At 36.4% G+C, this 19,529-nt stretch overlaps 1 protein-coding gene across 1 annotated transcript in view; it reads right to left on the reverse strand.

The window, feature by feature from the left end:
* HFM1 (helicase for meiosis 1) overlaps window positions 1-16,240 on the reverse strand; it is a 31,106-nt gene extending 14,866 nt beyond the window's left edge. The window contains exons 1-18 of the mRNA XM_033067641.1: window positions 16,170-16,240; window positions 15,685-15,806; window positions 13,930-14,230; window positions 12,908-13,173; window positions 11,347-11,394; window positions 9,598-9,668; window positions 8,992-9,124; window positions 7,267-7,418; window positions 6,833-6,910; window positions 6,529-6,690; window positions 5,904-6,104; window positions 5,736-5,824; window positions 5,037-5,080; window positions 4,844-4,945; window positions 3,325-3,470; window positions 2,811-2,905; window positions 1,954-2,087; window positions 1,020-1,067 (exon numbers count right to left, since the gene is read on the reverse strand). Coding sequence (XP_032923532.1) covers window positions 1,020-1,067; window positions 1,954-2,087; window positions 2,811-2,905; window positions 3,325-3,470; window positions 4,844-4,945; window positions 5,037-5,080; window positions 5,736-5,824; window positions 5,904-6,104; window positions 6,529-6,690; window positions 6,833-6,910; window positions 7,267-7,418; window positions 8,992-9,124; window positions 9,598-9,668; window positions 11,347-11,394; window positions 12,908-13,173; window positions 13,930-14,230; window positions 15,685-15,806; window positions 16,170-16,240 — 2,263 coding nt within the window. The remainder of the gene's footprint in view (window positions 1-1,019; window positions 1,068-1,953; window positions 2,088-2,810; window positions 2,906-3,324; window positions 3,471-4,843; window positions 4,946-5,036; window positions 5,081-5,735; window positions 5,825-5,903; window positions 6,105-6,528; window positions 6,691-6,832; window positions 6,911-7,266; window positions 7,419-8,991; window positions 9,125-9,597; window positions 9,669-11,346; window positions 11,395-12,907; window positions 13,174-13,929; window positions 14,231-15,684; window positions 15,807-16,169) is intronic.
* Window positions 16,241-19,529: the final 3,289 nt, after the last annotated feature.

The following is a 19,529-nucleotide window of genomic DNA, read 5'->3' on the forward strand; positions in this document are numbered from 1 at the left end:
AATATACTGTGTTCCTGAAAACAGGCCTTGAAACCCTCACACAATGAACAGCCTCAGCATCATTCCACTAAGCCCAAAATCAATCACAAGTTTTTCCTACACAGTTATGTAAAAAAATGTCTAAGTGGAGTTCCTGTGCAAGCTCTACAAATTTCTGGGCACATATCTGTCCATATTTTTGTGTACCAGACCCTCCTCCAATGCTCTGGTTATGATGGACATGAGAACTTTAATTGAAGAGAGAAAACTGTATTTGTAAATTAGCAGAACCTGATAGCAAGTACTCTTTTATAAATATACTAACGTTTAAAGTACCAGAAAACTTACAGTATAAAAAATAAACAAAACAAAACCATCTGAAGAGTTGTATGCTATTTCTGTATTTAAAGTTGAGAAGCACCAATTCCCAAACTATTCTGTCAGCTATATGTTTTCTAATGGAATTGCACATCGCTAAAATGCAGTACTTTTAAAAAGTCAATAACTGGGTTTTATTTTTAAAATTTATTTAATTTTTTTAGTAAAAAAAAAAGTCTGTAAAAATAATGCAATTTTAAATTGCTTCTGGACAATGCAAAGGTGTTTACATTTTGTATCTTTTGTTTTCAAGGCTAAATTTTGAACAGAAGATTGACAATTTCTGAAAAGGACTTTTCAAAAAGTATAGTAACAGAAATTAAAGCAAGTGAGATTAATCGAAGGAAAATTAAGAAGAATGACAATCAAAATTTCAAAATTAAAGCATTCTGCTTCATATTTCTGAGCGTGTATATGGAGATGAGGTAGGTAAAGGCATTTGATGATTTTCCTCTATACAAGAAAAGCTTTTCTACCAGTTACATTGTACTGATAATATTTCAAAAGTATTAATAATGAAATAAAATCAATTACACATCAGAGTAAATTACACTTGTTCTGCAAATAGATCTATTGAAATTAATGGATGTAGATAATAAACATGGGTGAACCTGCCCTAAATAGTAATGTTTTATTGAAAAATAAGCTAAAAAGCCACTTACCTTGTAATTTTGCTTCAATTCCAACTTTATCTAATCCAGATGAAAAACCTTTATGGAAAAGACAGAAGTTGTTTTAACCTAATACTATTATACACTTCCTTTTCAATATCACTACCCATCAAAACTGATATGCTGATTTTTAGGAGCCAGACAAATACCCCAAAGTGAAAAATGTGGAAATATTTATCAGACTGGAAACAAGTCACAAGTCTTATAGGGTATAACTATCTAAATATCAGTAATAGGCTGTCAGAATAGATGTGCAAAGGTAAATACTGCAGACATTTTCCCATGTAAAATACCAGAGTCCTAAAAGTTTCAGAAACATCAGTAGCAATTTCCAGGCACAGTTCTCCTATTTTAGAATATAGGAAGCAATCTCAGCTGTAACAATCATTCAAGTCCTAGATGTACTATGTTCCAGTCCTAGTTCTAAATCCTTCTAAAAAATTGTCTCCAGCAATTACCCAATGACTTCAAAATCAGGTGTAGAGCAAATGGGCAGGAACAAAGACATGGTGAGGGCTGGGGACTGGGATAATGTTCTGCACAAGACAAATTGAAGACACCAGAATTCAGATAATTGGAATTTTATTCTAGAAAAAACTGAAATACTATTCTTTTTCTTCACAGATTACATATTCAGCAGTGAAAAATACATTATGACTTGATGCTGCATAGTCCAGCATACTGAGATCCAAAGAAATAGATTATGAATCTGTAAATGGCTTCTTCATGGTTTTTAAATGTTACACCATGCTGAAGTTCTCACTACTTATTTTAATGAACAAAATGTTACAGGCCACATTGCACATCTTGTTTTCATCACATTATGAAATAACGGCCCATAAGGAAATGACAGAAACAAGCAATATGGACATAAAATATCCTAGTGTCATAATTATATGAATTAAAAATATAAAACAAAACAAACCATAATAAGTTGGATTTTTTAAGGCTCTAATGTACAAGAATGTTGATCGTATCCATTCCAAAGCTACACTGACATCTGTGACAGTATGCAGCACTATTTCTGCATTTAAGTGTTCAACAAGGTGCTTGTGCAAGCTAGTGCAAAAAAACAAGAGATAAGGACATTTACCAATGGGCAATATTAAACATGCTAAAACTAATTTTTTTAAGAAACAAAACCAAACAAACCCCTCCCCCAAACCACAACTGTTCACTGTAATCAGTGAAAGTGACAGAACACAGTAAAGATTATGTATGTAATCAACAATGTAATTTATTATGGCATAACGTCCAGCAAGCAAAAATAAATTGTCAACGGTGAAGTTCACATTTATTAGAAAACAGTTACATACATTTAAAAATTGAAGCACACACATTCTGTGCTATTGATATTCTAAATATATTTGAAAAATTAATTTCCCATTTTTTCTTTTAATGTGTTCATTTTCCTACATATTTCTCGTAATAATATAGGTCTAGTATTTTCCAGACTCTATCATCTAGAAATTCAGAGACATGGTCTGCTTTCAATTCCCGCTTTTAGTCTTTGCAATAAGTACTCTTTCAGCTTTCCCTGTTTTCCAGCAGGAATCTTAAACTATTTTTTTGAGCTTAAGATGTTCTAAAGATTCTTCTGTTGGATAAAACAAGAGACCATTAACTCCTGAAAATCTTGCTTTTATTTTCCTTAATTCTCTCTTGATTTCTTCTAAACAGCCCAAAGAAATACCCCAAAAGTCATGTGAAGAAAAACACATACTGTAGAAACTATGAAGCTTTGCTACTATCTAGAGTCTTATTTAAAAAATACTTAGTTACCTGCTCTCTATTATATCAGCACCATTTAACATCTGTATGTATCTCTCCCTGGTACTGCAACGAGTCATAATAACTGCTGTAGCTGTAGTGTCAAACTGAAAGAATAAAACCCAAATAAACGCTGCTCTCAAGTTCTTAGAAAAAAAAACCAAAACACTTGAATATGTATCACATACCTGCTGAATCCACTAAAACTCTTCTCTTAAAATCCTGTCTGAAATGGCTACTGTATGCCAGCTTCCTACTTTTTCTCTAATCCCCATTCACTATGTAACCCAAATGTAATCTTCAAATCTTTTTCCACTGCAAGGTGAAGCAGTAATTTTTGATGGACAATACAAAAGCAAACAGATTTCTTTCTCAACAAAAAATTACCTATGAGTAATTTAAGTATTAATAACCCTTTAAAAACAAAATGTCACAGTAAAATTCCTGGCATTGTACTTCCTTTGACAAGAATAGCTTCTACTAATCTGCCTACAGACATCATCAATACAATGAAACATTAACTTACCTGAGGCCTTCCAGCTCTCCCAATCATTTGCAGAATATCAGTTTCACTGTACTCTTGGAACACTCCTCCAACATAATGCATTGTGGATTTTATAACCACCAGATGTGCAGGTAGATTGACTCCCATAGCTAAGGTGCTAGTAGTAACTAGGTCAGATCAAAGTATATGAACACCATCAAAATGTCTGGCAGACACTAAACAAGCAGCAAATAGGTGACACAACTCCTAATGCCTAAGAGTTCTTAGTGTCTAGTGGAATCAGTGGACATTCTGCACCACAAAGAATTTGATGTAGATATTATAGACAGGTACTTGCAAAACAATTTCTCTGTATCTGATCATCAGCATTCATTTGTTTACAAATTCTTTGACAAATTAAATCCCAGATACTTTTATTTAAACATTCCTTTATATTTGGAGATAATCCAGAATATGACCCACCTTCAATATAACAGACACATAATGAAGAAACATTAATCGTATTTCTTCAAGGGTATTTGAATACAACCATGACTTCATCTTGCTTAGTAGTGCTCAATATCTCCAAGATATGTTTTTTTTAAGTCATCAGTCATTACCATCCTTTATATCTATGGTACCAAACCACAATCACTACTAATACTATCACAACACTTTACCAATACACACACTCACACAGAAAACATCAATCAAGTGTGTGGCAAGTAATCTTATACGCATGTTTTCTAATTCACTTTCTCTAAAGAATATATGGGGTGGCAAGAATCTAACACAGAAAGCCAGTCATATGGGCCAATTGATATTACGATTCTGGTAGGAAAACAAAGGATTAATGAAATTTCCAATTCTTCAAATTAAATAAAAATAAAATTAAAAATTACTTTTTCTTATGATCATTGTAACAGGAAAGAAAAAAGATCCACGAATCTTTTAGTGTTGTACATAAACCAGACAAACTATTCCCCATAGGGTCTGAATGTTTTTTTACAGGAAAAGAAAGCCCAGATGAGATGAGACAACCACACCTCAGATCCCTTCTCATTTTAAGTAACAGATGGAACATTTCTTAGGGACCTCCCCATCAATCACAAAACCTTGCAGGCAGCTCAAAAATAGTACCCTGCCCACCTAAGATGCAAAAATATAGATGATTCCCTTCAGGGAAGCCACATTTGCAAAGGACCCAGACAAAGAAAACATCTTGGAAACTCAGAGGAAAGATTCACTAGCACAGAACCCTCAATGGGAAGGTTCAATGGTAGGAAAAGGAAATGGAGAGGGAAATGGACAGACCTATATGGACATAGGAGGGGGATGATCTCCATATGTGGTGAAAAGAAGTTCTATGGTCTTTAGTAACAGTGCATATGCAGGCTTACAGGGTAAAAGTGCATGTGAAACACAAAAACACCTTTACCTGGACTTCACAACTTCCAAAGGTTATGCGAACTATAGAACCATAAAATATTACCACTTCCAAACTGCAATCTTCTCAGGATACATAAATGACAGCTTGGCTTTCAAAGTTAAATGTACTTACAAAGTACTGGCAAGTCTCCAACAGTAAAAGCTCCTTCAATTGTTTTTCTGTCCGATACCTCCATACCCGCATGATGGTAAGCCACACCATACGTTAAAAGGTCTGATAATGAAATTATTATATACATCATTTAACTGAGTTTTCTCAAGAAAATATTCAATCACAGAGCAGAGAATTAGTAGGATATAATTACCTCTCAGTTTGGAGTCTTTCAATGAATTTGCAAATCCCTGTAATCTATGCAACACACACAAACAAAAAAGCCAAATTAAAAAACATACATTCTTATTTTCAACCACCACCTTTCCCATCTTCACAGAGGGAACAGACTGACTCTCCAGGGAATTTAGTGTAACTTTTTGAGCCTGGTCATCTTTCCAAGTGACAATCTACAATCCTTATGTGTTGTTCACATAAGGCAAATCAGACAATATTTGAGGTCCAAAGTTAGCAGGTAGCTTCTGCAGCTGCCATGACTAGGCAACCCTGAAGTAAATAATAGTTAATATTGCTGTATTTATTAACAGTCTCTCATAAAGAAAAGACATCTTATGGCTTAACTTAAAACACCAATAAAATCACATCTAATTCAACTATTAAGATGCTTAATCTTTGCATTATAAGGTCTCAGAGTGCCATATGAATTAGTGTTATGATAGAAAGCAGCTTTGAGAAACAACTTAATGTTTCTGAAAGGTATTCTAAAACTCTGAGAAGCAAATAAAACTTCGCAAGAAGAGTGCCAATTTACCAAAAATAATGTCAACTGTGATGATGATTATGTTGCACACCCTTCTGCTAAAAACTGTATTAGCTCAACAGCTTTCTTCACAGATATTACAGGTTTACTAAAATGTACAAACACTTATTTCCAATTTAAATAGAAAAATACCTTTGTTTCTGTTCTATACTCAGTAGAAATTTAGCATCTTTTGCAAGAACAGAAGCAGCCTGCTGTACTCCTTTTCTTGTGGCACAAAACTATAAATAAAAGATATTTTTTGGAATCAACACTTTCAAGAAAGAAACCATTTCAAACATGATAAAAAAGCTGTTGTACCACAAGTGCTGGTTTTTGCTCCGAGTATGTTTGTATAATGCTAGCTATCTTGTAGTTAAGAGTTAAGTCAAATTTGAATTCTGTCTGATTGTCACTGCAAGGAAAACCAAGAACAATTTTGCGTAGCTTCACTGGTCGCTGATCCTCATCTATTTTCAGGCATACAGCAGGCATCTTGCTATCTGAAAGCCATTCCGCAATCTTTAAAAAAGAAGCAGAACAGAAAAGATAAATTTCTTCTTTTAATCATTCTCCTGCTCTAATACCATCACAGAATAATTAATTTAGCTTTTGTCATGTGTAAACTATTATCACTTTTTTTAATCATTTAAAATCACAGGTGAGGTTCTGCTTTTTGCAGGACCAATATAATTTGGACTGAAATCTCAAGTCTGTTGTGATTTGTAAGAGGCAGAACTAACAAGCGGAAATCTAAAACTGAAGCATGTCTATACATGGCTGATATTTCCATATGGTTGAAGGCAATCTTACATTAGCAGCAGCCTCATAGCTGACTTCAGATGACAAAAAATTACTACTTTGGTGCCAATCGAAAATTGTAATTCCAGATCAATTTTAAAACACAACTACTTTCATCAAAATACAGTTAAAATGTAACTCTTACATCTTGAGTATTTGGGATTGTTGCAGAAACAGCTACAAATCTCAAGGGAGGAACAGTATCGTGCTTCTCCGAGAGACGGCAAAGAGAAGACTGAATAGTTTTCATCCGACTGACTACAACTTCCAAAGTTGCGCCGCGGCTTTCATCCTTTATAACGTGTACCTATCAGCAATTTCAAAACACGTGTTAATATTTTCCAGTTACAATCTGGATGTGTGCTAAATAGATGCAATATTTACTAAGCTTCCTTTTATCTTCGCAAAAGATACAAAAGCAGTGCATAAATCCTCATTCATTTTCTTACCTCATCAATGAGAAACAGTCGCACAAGCTGGACTATAGAGTTGTCTCTCCACCTTCTAGTCATGCTATCCCACTTTTCCTTGGAGGAAAACACCAATACATCAAAACAACAACAGAAGCTGAAAGATGTTTTAAATGCCAACATATGCCACAACTATAGTACATGGAGACATGCCTAAACTTCAATAAATATTTAAACAGAAACAATTAAATTAATTTAACCTAATGCCAACTATGTTTCATCTGGCACATTATTATATTACTAACTTTTGTTTATATGAACTGAGAACATGCACAGCAGTGTGCAAACAAAAGAATCATAAAAGTACTGTGTATTAAAAAAAAAAAAAAGGAGCAGTCCTTGCAGCATATAATTAGAAGACTGCTAATGTCTGTTTATTCTAAGTTCTTGTAAAAACTGGGAATGAAACCTACAGGTGTAGTGATAATAATGTCAGCATGATGTATTTCAAATAAATCATCCATCAGTGTATCTCCTGTCAGTTCCTTGCAGGTAAGTCCTATAGGTCCAAATTTTTCTTTCCAATCATCAAAACGCTGACTGCATAGAGCTTTTATTGGAGCCACTAAAAACAACACAAAATAATGAGAATTAAATCAGGAAAACCAAATCTTCAACTGTATTAGAAATGCATGCATTTAGTTTCTCTAGCAAGATGCCTTCTTGAATTTAATTTCCCTGATTTTCAGCTTTGCTTCCAGAACCATAAAATCTGTAACTGGCATCACTGTCCTTATTATCCTATTCTATGTGCGCAATCAATAGAGTAGAGTTAAGCTTTGAGCCCTAGTTCTTCCCATCAGCAAGCAGAAACAGAACCCTTTAATTAAGATTATTTATGCTTTCTCTTAATCCTTTATCCTGTTGGGTTTGATTTTCTTTGCAGTACCACATGGAAACAATCATTCAGCTATCAAAGGTTTTCTCACAGATGGAAGAAACCACAAGAAATACATCTTTTCTAATGGAAGATCATACAAATACCAACCTTTTCCCAGTTAAGAATGATTTGAGTACTATGCATTCAGAGAGAAAAGCGATTATAAGTGAGAAACCATCCAAGAGCAAGAGACAGACTTTCAAATCTTCTGGTATTCTATCAAAACCAAATGTATAGATAAATGTAGGGTCATCCAAAGCAGCTAACACAGCAGGTAGCAGTCCTCATGCTGGTTCTCATGAATAGAGCCCTAAAACAATCTACTCTTTTTTTTTTTCTCCTCCAAGGATACACACTGTACTTTTGCAGACTTTTGTTTTCCAGAAATCAGATGTAATTCTCAATAAGGACTGCTATTAACAACACATGTAAGGTTATACTGGATGATTAATCAATATGGAAAATGCACTGATTTAAGTGAAAGAGGCAATAATCCATACATGACCTGAAAACAGCCCTAGTATAATAGATCTTGCAGTGATTACATTCTAGATTAGTCAGAGGCACTGGAATATGAATGATTTCTACATATTTTCTCACGAATCATCCCTAAAATTAAGATATTTAAAGAACCAGCCTCTGCTTCAGAAAGAAGTGTAAAATCTTGTAAGAGTATCAGAGAAATAATTAGCTCCAGAAAACTGATTACGTTACTAGCAAGTAATTCACAAAAATCACAAAACTAATGATCTTTAGTATTGCAAGAATGCAAGAAGCAAGTGATGGGTCCTGGAACTAGTCACCAGTCTTTTGATGCAAAGCTACTGGCAAACAACTGTACAGAACTACTGCCAGCTAATTCACACACATGGGGCCATTGATGAACCAGGCACCAGCACTCACACCAGCAGGACATATTCTGATCACCACCTCTGTTCCAACATTTCTTTGCTTTCTCCTTACCTTTTTGTGTACATCCTGCCTTCTTGGAGGACAAACTGCACCAGGATTTTCTAATTTTTATTTGTACAGGCAATGGTGAGCACTACAATTACACATTGCTGTTAAATACTAAAAATCGTTACAATGGTATCACAAATAAACACTAAACCAACTTTTTAAAGAATGAAGTAGGTTGCAATATCTTAATGCATTTAATCCCAGTATTATTCCTGGACTCACTCCAAATCTCTGCATTCCCAGAGATCTCTGCATTTTCTGCTTTGTCACAAAATGTTTAAAGCTGCATAATACTTACTGTAAACAACTTTAATATTTAACCAAGGCAGTGGGGCTTCCATGAGTAATCTGGTAATAGCTAGTTCGAACATTACAGTCTTTCCAGAGCCAGTTGGAGCACAGATCACAAAGTTCCTATCTGTATATAAAAGCTAGGAAAGAATTGCCAAGTCCTGATAAGTTCTCAATGACAAATGAAAGGTTTGCATGACTGTGCTTCCTCCCCACACATTTTATCCTCCACCATCTTAGAAGCCAGTTATGTCCATGTCAGGCCCCCTCATTTTCCTCTGGCAAGACTGATTCTTCCCTCTTTCCTCTTCTGCAGTGCCACTCACCCATGTCACTCACTCCCCCTTCCTTCCATGCAAATATATTACTAATCTGTATGCATAAATGTAAATATAATTATCATCTTCACACAAATGTATTTTATGAGAAAAACACTTTTTAAAGTTCTTCTGGTCTCTTCTCCCAGATAAGCACAACCCTGATAAGCTATTCCAGGAAGGGATTCTAGATATATTATAGTTTTCCAATCCCTTTTATGCTCTGAATACCAAAGTACCACTTAAATTTATCTACAAAGTACCCCTTGCAGCTGCAGTTTGTGTTCCATACTTACATCGTCCAAAGCTTTTGACTGTGCATAGTTAAAATATGGGAACTCCTTAAAAATACTTCTAAATTGGGTTGCTTGAGAGCATTAAGGAATTTAAAACACTGGAGCATAAATTATAAAATTGTAGGAATGTTAATGCATCCTGTTACTGCAATCTAAATGCAAACTTAAAACATACCACAATATTTCACAGGTTTGTAAAAAGTTATGCAAAAGCAACCTATTAAATGATTCAGTAGTTTTAGATTCTTGGTGTGCCATATATTCCGCATCACTGAAAAAACCATAACCTATTTGAGAGGTCTCAGGATTATACCAATAATCAAGAACCTCCTTCCTGGCTGCATGGAACAGCACACAGTTATGGAATGTGAAGCTGCAAGGGACAAACCAGATACCAAAACATGCAGAACACTGCTGTTAGCCTATCTAAGCTGTCAGTGGTCACATCATATTTTTAATATGACACAAATTATTTAGCATAATACTGTATGTCCAGACTTAACAGTAGCAAAAAAAATCACCTATGATCACTTAGTGCTGTGATTTTAAAGATATTTTTCAGTTGCCAACAATGTTCTTCAGGCACCATTCTTATCTAAAATATGCAGAACATGAAAAGAGAGCATTGTTAGGTTACAGCTCCAGATGAGTGAGCTGATCCTTGTCTGGAGCTGCAAAGCAGCGACACGAGGAGCCTGACTGTGACCATCTCATCACAGCCAAGTATGACACCCACAGCAACAGGAACAATGAACTGCAAAGGCCTCAGATCCATGTTGTATTAAACAACTACAGAGGAAAAGATATAGCAGTAAAGCAAGAAATAAAAGCAGTTGAAAATGGGTAAAGATAAGCAAATAACATTAGTCTAAAGAAAATAAGGATTTTTTGGAAAAATACTTATTTAAAATCCTTGCTCTAAGTAATTGATTTGTTTTCAAACTGCAAAGCAATTAATGATCCTTAACTGGTAAATTCACAATAATGGAATCCTTACTCATTTTGGAAATTGTGACTTTTAAAGCTATGTACATGAATTCAAGGTGCCCAAATTTAGACATTTCCTCTTCCTGATATTTAACCTACCATTTGACAGCTTCCTAGAAACAAAATACTGAAGAGTGTGTAAAAAACACAGAAGTTTGAGAGATATAGATGAATGCTCGATTTTATTTAAAGATCAAGGCAGGGCCAAGAAGAAAGAAAATTATGGTAAAATCTGCTTAAAGAATGGAAATACATATATAGTATAGTATAGGCACAGTACAACATAGGTACAGACCAACAAGGAATAGATGGAGTTAATTTTCTTCTAAGAAAATGGGACAGAAAGTAAGATTCAGTTTTCCTAATAAGCCTAAATAATAATTCATTTTTACTTCATTTAAAGTGTATGGAGATATATATGTTTGTATAGAAAATGGCTGAAATATGTATTATGCAAATTAAAATTTCACATTTTATATTTTAAAAATAAAGTTTTGAGGATAAAACTTGATTGTTTGAAATAAGAATAAGTTTTCTTAGCAATGAATGATCTAAGTTGTGTTTTTTTCATTCTAGCTTTGGAAGTCAAAAGGATAAACACCTATTGAACATTTGATTCCCAGTATTATGCTAAAAATTGAAACTATTACAATGTAATGCATTAATTTCTATGACTACAAATTAAACACTATACTTTTGCAAATATTAAAGCACTGTAAAAAAAAAAAATCAGGAAAATCACACCAGCAAGTACAAGGATACGTATTTCTGTAACAGACCTCAAAATTTCCAATTTTCTTCCTGTAGTTCCTAAAGAAGTAAAAATAGTACATTTATAAAATCAGAGTCATTTTCAACCAATAACCATGACAAATATCTTCCTGACCCCAAGCTGTGTGTTCTGTAAGGAGCTTCAAGGCTGCAACAAGGTCCAGGTGATAGAAAGGAGATGATGGGATAGGACAGGGAGGTCACTAGCTCATCATTTGAAAAGGTCATCGCGGTGGCCCTTTGATGAACTCACTCTGGTTTAAGGATGTCTTGCATGTACCAGAGACTTGAAACTTGATGCAGTATCTAGTTGTGGTCTCAAAAGTGCCAAGAAAGGGATAATCACTCCTCTGAACTTCCTAGCTTTGTTAACAAAGCACAGATGCTGTTGGCCTTTGTTAGTGCTGGGACACTAACGTTGCTCACTCAAGTTCAGCAAGCTGCTCGCCAGACCCCAGGCACTTCTCCACGAGCTGCCCTCAGTCAAACCATGCCAGAGGAACCCTAGGGGTTCTTCTCTTTCCCTGGGGCACGACTGGGGATTTGCTCCTGCTGAATTTCATGAGATCAGTGTCAGCCCCCTCCTGTAGCGCAGACCCCTGCAGTACTCCCCTTGCAGCTGTTCACCACACCCTCTGAGCACAGACAACCATTTTTATACCAGGCAGTTACTGATCCACACCCAGTGCCCTCCCGGGGGTACCAGAATGTTGAGGAAGATGGTGTTTCTCAACCATGCAGTGAAAAAACCCTTGCAGAAGGCAAAGTGAATGATATCCACCGCTGTCCCCTCACCCACAAATGGAATCAATCACCACTGTTGATAAGGCAGTCAGATAAGAATCACACTTTTCATTCCTGACCTGTTTCCAAGTCCCATCCTAAGCCACTACTCTGCCCTACATTTTTCTGCTAGAACTAATTTTCTACTCCATATTTCTGTAGTAGTTAGTCAGGCACACAAGGTACATTCCTCAGATGTGTCATGTCCCAAAATGTTTAAAATCTAGAAATAAACTGCACTTAGTTAAAAACTATTAAAATAAAAATATAATTTCCAAACCATTCTAAACTTCCAAACCAAGTATTTTATAATTTCCTAAAAATCTCACCACTTCTCTCAATTTTCTAGATTATCTCCTACTTAAAATCTCTTTCTACAAAGATACAAATAGGAGCCACACCAAAAATAAACATTTCATATTCAATTTCTGGTTTCAAATGAAGATGAAATTCTTTACAAAGGGACAAGGCTGGTTTTTTTCAAATTGCTGAGGGGATGTGAAGTGACATTTTCAAATAGGTTTACACAACTTATCACTTCTGAAAATGTGAATCATCTTCATAAACTGTTTAGCCAGTTCATGTTAAACAGCAACACAATTAAGTTCTGCAGGACTGCAATACAAACTATCAATTTTAGCTAATTATCTCACCTTGAGCTGGTGGGAAAACGTTCTTCATTCTACCTCAGATCTTGGATACCTTTTATTATTATATACCAAAGACAGACAATGGACTATTTCTCTTGAAATAGAGTAAAAATAATTACCTGTCATATCCAGAATCTCTGAAGCATTAGAAAATGATTGAATTTTAATTCCATTTTCAGACACAATCTCCTCATTATTTACCCTATGCAAAGTAAAATCTGAGTCTTTAGTTATTGGAGCATGATGATTATTTCTCAAAAAACCTTCTTTTGTCATTTCTTTCATGTTTTCACTTGTATTCATGTAAGTACCAATTTCTTTCACATCAACAGAACCAGCTTTAAATTCTGTATTTTTATGCATGTTGTCAGACTTTTTAAATAAGCTGCAAAAGATCCAGAATTTTCGTTAGCTTGTTAGAATGTTACAGTTTATCTAACATTTGAAAAATCTTACATATATATTTGTATTAGCAGCAGAACTAGTAAGATAAATAATAAAATTTTATCTAACTTTTATGTAATCTGATCTGAAGACTCCTTTCAAGATACATTTTACTTTCATTACAGAAAGAACATAAAAGAATAAATTGCCTGTCCAGATGGGCTCTGACTCCTAACAGCAGGTTAACTCAATTTCTGCATCATTAAAACCAATAGAGACATGCAGGTTCTGAGGAATGGGAGGAGCTGGACACAGGAGAGCAGTTTATGGATAAAACCTCTCCTCCCAGGCAGCACTCAGCACCAATCTCACTGAGAACTGCTCAAGGTATTCCTGACTGCCTGAGCTCTGCTTGGCAAAGCAAACGATCTCAGCCTTCTTCCTTTGTCAACATGCAGATAAAGAATTCAGAGCAGTATTTTCCAAAAGCTTTGATACCTAAAAATTTCTTTAAAATTTAAGCAATAAACTCGATGCTTACTTTTCTCATGAATGAGGCTGAGCTCAAGACACATTTAATTAAAGAACTAAAATATTGCCAAAAAGAAATGTTTTTTTTTCATTATACTGAAAGAATTACCATCTGGAGCCTACTAAAGCACCTTCAGTTGAAGGATCCCAAACTTTGTGTTCAACAGATTTATGTAAAATAATGATTCTGACACTGATAAATTATCTGAGTTGACTAGACACATACCTTTTTCTTAATGTTGAATAGGCACTCTCATCATCACTGTTTTCACTTAATGCTTTATTTTGCAGTTGCTGAGAAAAATCTATTACTCTTTTATTTTCATTAAAGGAGAGAAAAGACGAAACCACTTTCAGAGGTTCATGCTCAAAACTAATTTTCTCTCTTTCTCCTAGACTTAATTGTAGGACTTCTTTTTCAGGGGCTATGCCAAAATGAACAGGTGCTGATGATTTATCTTCTACTTCCTCTGTCTTACTCTTACATTGTTGTATAAACTTCTCATGCTTTCTCCCTCCTGCAAAAACTAAAATTTGTTATTTTATTAATATTCCTATTCTTTTTCATACTAATTTAATCAAGTACCTTTCACACAGAATTAGCCAAATTCACATCTATTACACAAACTGGTATTTCTATCTTATTGCAAGAACTTTAGTGTATATTTTATGACTTATGCTAATGAATGTAACGGACGCATTGTCAATTAAAAAGTTATAAAAGAAAGTCCCTTTCTTTCCTTCCTATGCAAAGTAAAGGATAAAAACTATTCTTCAGAACTAAAAAATAGTTTGTATGACAGAACTCTTCACCCTGTCCCAGAATGAAGATGATCTTTTAAAAAAAGGACACAACAACCAAGCTTGAAGTTCTGCTACAAACAGGTGAGATAAAACACTGCAATTTCAAGAGTTAGAATTGGTCCTGATGTTGATGACAGGGTGGTTTCATAACCTTCTTGGTTAATTATCACATTCTGCAGGGTTAATTCTCATTAGAATTAGTGTCCTGATCTGGCTGACCATATCAGCAAGCATTGCTGTTTGCAACAGGAAGGCAAAGGCAGGAACAGAAATAAACAACGAAATGCAACAAGATAACCAAACAGCTCTATTTTGCTGTCTTAATTTTAGTATTATCCATCTAGAAACTCAAAATTACAATGCCCTGTTTGTGACACAGCACCAAGAGTTCTAATTCTACAAACATCAAAAAGCTTATTTGAATAAGTAGCTCTTAATGGAGTTATTCTTGCATAAAGTAGAAAAAACCCACCTTCTGTTTTAGTATAATTCCTAAATAGAAAATATCATAAATCAGCACAGTAGCTGAAAAGTGCACAAATCTAGTTGACAGAGATAAAGCAATGAAATCCTTTAAAATAAATTTCTTTAAGATAATCCTGAATGTCTAGGAATATGCCACTTATCAGCAATTAATGACCAGGTTCAAATTTGGCTGCTTGAGCAATTTGATTAAAGCCCCAAAAAGGAAAGAAAAAAGTGAGTTAAAGTGAGTTTCATATAAACTCTCTGTTCCTTGGGTGGGAGACAGGCCATCAGATCCATGTGACAACATTATGCTCTCACAGCCACTTCCCACTGTGTTACAAGGCTCCGTGAAACAATGTGCAGTAACTGAAATTTTGATTATACATCTTTCCTTGCCCACTTCTGCACAGAAAACTTGTGGCATGTATATTCCTAAAGAGGACTGCTATGCTCCTGCCACCTCTAACACCATCATTCTCAACTCAAATACATTCTTTGTCTCTACCTGCATACCTACAATATTTCATATTTCACAGCAAAAGAAGAATGAACTGTCACACTCTTATTTGTTGAGTAATTTAATATCAATGTCAAATATTGCTGTCTATTTGGACTTTGCAGTGTTAAGTTTATGGGTGGACCTTGATCATCCTAAAAGTCTTTTCCAACCATTCCAATGATTCTGAGATTCTATTCTGTGACACTTTACCCATATGAGTGTTGGCTGAGTTTTTTTCCAGTTCCCTCTGTAACTCCTCTGCAGGTGGAATTTCAGCAATAGCTGGAGCAGGTGCAATGAACCAAGTCTTATGCTCTTCATTTTCCAGACACCTATTTTTAATACACAAATGTGAGGTAAAAAGCATTGTTTAAGCACCCTCCAAAACAACTAGCTCAAAATCACTAGGCATAAATAACCTATTGTTTCTCCTGCTAAAACATATTAATATGACTTCTAATAACATAAAATTACAGAAGCAAAACTTCTGCTAACCTTTATTTCTTATAGCCCTAAGATACACCAGCATTGTTCAATGTCCTTGGAGAATCATTTCAAAGTATGAGTTATGGACCTAGAAATTTCTAGCCCCACATTTCTATCAGTAGACAAAAAAACGAGTCAAAAGAATAAACACTGCTGTAAAATGATTCCATTTGTAAAACAATGATATATGGCTAATAATAAAGACTTACCTTTGTCTCATATCTGGTTTTTCATAAAATAAATTATCCAGTGAAAAGACCATGTCTGCAGAGTTGAACATTTTTAGACCAAATGTGAAGTCCCTTAGTCTGCAAAGAGCAGCACAAGAAAATGTAAAACTGAAATTACTAGACTTGAACCTGTCTAAAGCAATACGAAGTTTATTAGTTGTAAGTGCCAATATTTAATTTCTATGTTGTTTTCTTTTATAGCACTTGACTGCATTCTTAATCCTTCTTAATAATTCTTCTCCTTAATAGAGAATCTCTCTCCTGATAAAATATGGTTCCTATTACTTCTGCTAAAAAAAAGCCCTGTAGGGCAGAACTTGAAGCAACCTTTACTACCACGACATATCTGGGAAGAAAAAGTGAGTAGGAGTGCAGATCCAGATGAAGTTTATGTTTAAGTATTTAAATTCTAAGCACAGTGCTAAGATTCAGCCTGGAGAGGAACCGAGGGGACACATCACATTCTTCCTCATGAGGGGAAGAAGAGGAGCAGGCACTGATCTCTTCTCTGTGGTGATCAGTGACAGGACCCAAGAGAGCAGCCTGAAGGTGTGTCAGGGGAGGCTTATGTTGGATATCAGGAAATGGCTCTTCCCCCAGAGGGTGTTTGGGCACTGGAACAGCTCCCCAGGGCAGTGGTCACAGCACCAGCCTGGCAGAGTTCAAGAAGTATTTGAACAGTGCTCTCAGGCACAGGGTGTGACTCTTGGGCATGGTCCTGTGCAGAGCCAGCAGTTGGACTCGATGATCCTTGAGTCCCTTCCAACTCAGCACATTCTGTGATTATTTTACACAACTGCAGCCAACAGTCTTTCTCCAATTGTTTTGTTATGATTACGACCTGTCAAATTTTTGCAAAACAAAATTATACTGTTATCTAAAAAATTTAAATTATGCTGTTACCCCAACTTTTTAAAATATACATGCAACTTGTTTACGTGGATAATTGGAGTATGGGCCCAACACCTTAAAGTTGTTAACAGGTTTGTTCTGAAACATGAGGACCAGAGATTATTTCTAAATTGTTTATTGCATAAATAAGAATTAAATATACTCCAGTTAATTTCAATGTTTTTCATTTAGCACCATCTGTAGGCATTAGAAATGCTTCTTTAAGAGTTTCTGCTGAGAAGTTTTACAGCTAATAACGTTGCTTGAGGACAACTTTAAAAGGCAAAGATCTTACTAAAAGAATATCACAGAGATGATTTCATGAGTCAAAAATCTCAGAGTCACTGAGACAAATAGTAAAATACAAATGAAGTTCAATAAAGGCCAACTCTGGAGGTAAAATAACAAAGCAAAGCTTTCTTCTTTATCTACAGAGACAAAACTAAAGGTGACACTTCTTTTGTATTCCAGCATCTCATTAGTAACATAGGAAAAGGATCTTTAAGAGTGCTTTCCAAATAGGCTTCAGGTTTACTTAATTACTGTAGACTATCAGCTGTGAATAAAAATTTTTTTAAAAAATTTCTTTCACAGAATCTGTAAATGTTCAAATATTCCAGAGAGTGGTTTCAAATTTCAGAAAGAAAGCATTTCACAATACCAGAATATAGAGTGTGTAATCAAACTATCTGTGAACACACTGAAGAACTTCAAACAAAAAATCTGTCAATGCCCCTTTTACACACAGGAAATCTGCAGTAGCACTTTTGGCAATTTCTACCACTCCCTCCCTGCCAGGTTTTGCCACTTTCCCCTTCACATTATTAAGTCTAGAATTTAGAAATCACACTGATAAATCTGACAAAGGTGTTTCATCTTGCCCCCATGCTTTTAGTGTCATTAATCTAAAGCAGGAGCTTTCAGGCTTGGTATCAACAGTGGCGGCAGAAACTATTTGTGAGGAGCACTAATCAAGTTTTTATTGAAGTAGCAGTAATCTAGTATTAGTATTAGTGCCTATCCAAGTGAATAACCACTGCTCCACCAGCTTCAAGGAGGTGCCAATACTGCACACCAGTATGAAATGGTTTTCCTACCTCAGGTGGGGAATCATCAATATATGGTTATGCAAGTTCCATTTAAATAGTTTGGATTTATAATTCCCATTCTTGAGCAGCCTTTGTTATACACAATGTTTGATCTCCCAGGCCCCTGCTCCGCTGTCTATGTGTCATTTTTTTCCTTGACAGCTCTATTAATCCTAATTGCTTGGTGATGCAAATAAAAATATTAAGAGATGTAATGGTCATTCTATGAGACTGGAAATCTAAAAGAAACACACTCCTTTATAGAGCTCTGCATTCACCCACCTGCGCCAGCTGGGAAACAGTGAAAAGTCTCTCAGACTTTACAAGGAAAAGAAGCAAAAAAGGCAGGGGTCGGTGTGCTGGGGAGGAGCCCAGAACGTTTCCAAGATGGCCAGGAAACAAACCATCTTTTTCACAGGCTCAATGCTGTTAGATTCCACAGGGAAAATGCGTATCCCAGATAGCAGAATGTGAGACTAGGTGCTTGCAGGAGCAGCACAGACCAGTGATTCACATTTACTGAGAGGTGTTTGCCAAATCCTGAGAGCAAAGACCTCTCTCATGTATCTGCTTTAACAAACACCTTACTGCAAACACTGCAGACCACGAGGGAATTTTACTCAGTTTTGAAGCCACTTTACTTTTCACCTTCCTCCTAGAACTAATCCTCTCCTCAGTCTACGTATTTCATCACAGTGCTCTCTTCGGGGGTCCAAAGTGAAGGTCACAACCTTCAGGGATGCCGACCCGAACAAACCGAACCGCCCGGTGCCGCCGAGGCGCAGAGCGCACCCCCGGGCCCTGCGAGGCCCTGCGGCCCCTCACAGCCAGGCTCCCGCTCCCTCCACCGAGCAGGGAGAACCCTGCGGCTGCCGCCTCACCGATAGCGCCTCCCGCCGCCCCTACCGCGCAAAATGGCGGCGGGGGAGCCGCCTCAGCGGGGCCGCGGGAAGAAGGGTGATGGCGGCCCGGCCTGGCCCGCACTGTGCGCGCCCGGCGCTCCCTCAGGGCCCGGCACGGAATGGAGGGCGCGGAGCCGCCTCACCCCGGCCTCACACCCGCCGCCCTCCCTGAGAGGGGCGGCCTGGCCGCGGCACCTGACAAACCGCCCGCTCGGAAATCCTGTAACGCGAAAGGATGGGCCTAAAGTCCCCATCAAAACTGCCGGAGAGCAATGTGGAGACTCTCCACTGCTGCTGGATTTACAGCTTGTCCACCCATGGGTTTATTGGGAATCACTCTTAAAAAGTCCTTACTCACTTGGACCCTGATGTAAATTAGAAAAGGCAGCCGATTCCTCAGCCATAAGCCTCAGGCAAATTATTCCTGCAGGAAAAAATAGATACCAAAAATACTGATC

Source organism: Catharus ustulatus, chromosome 9, assembly GCF_009819885.2.
Source record: "Catharus ustulatus isolate bCatUst1 chromosome 9, bCatUst1.pri.v2, whole genome shotgun sequence".
Classification (NCBI taxonomy): Eukaryota; Metazoa; Chordata; class Aves; order Passeriformes; family Turdidae; genus Catharus; species Catharus ustulatus.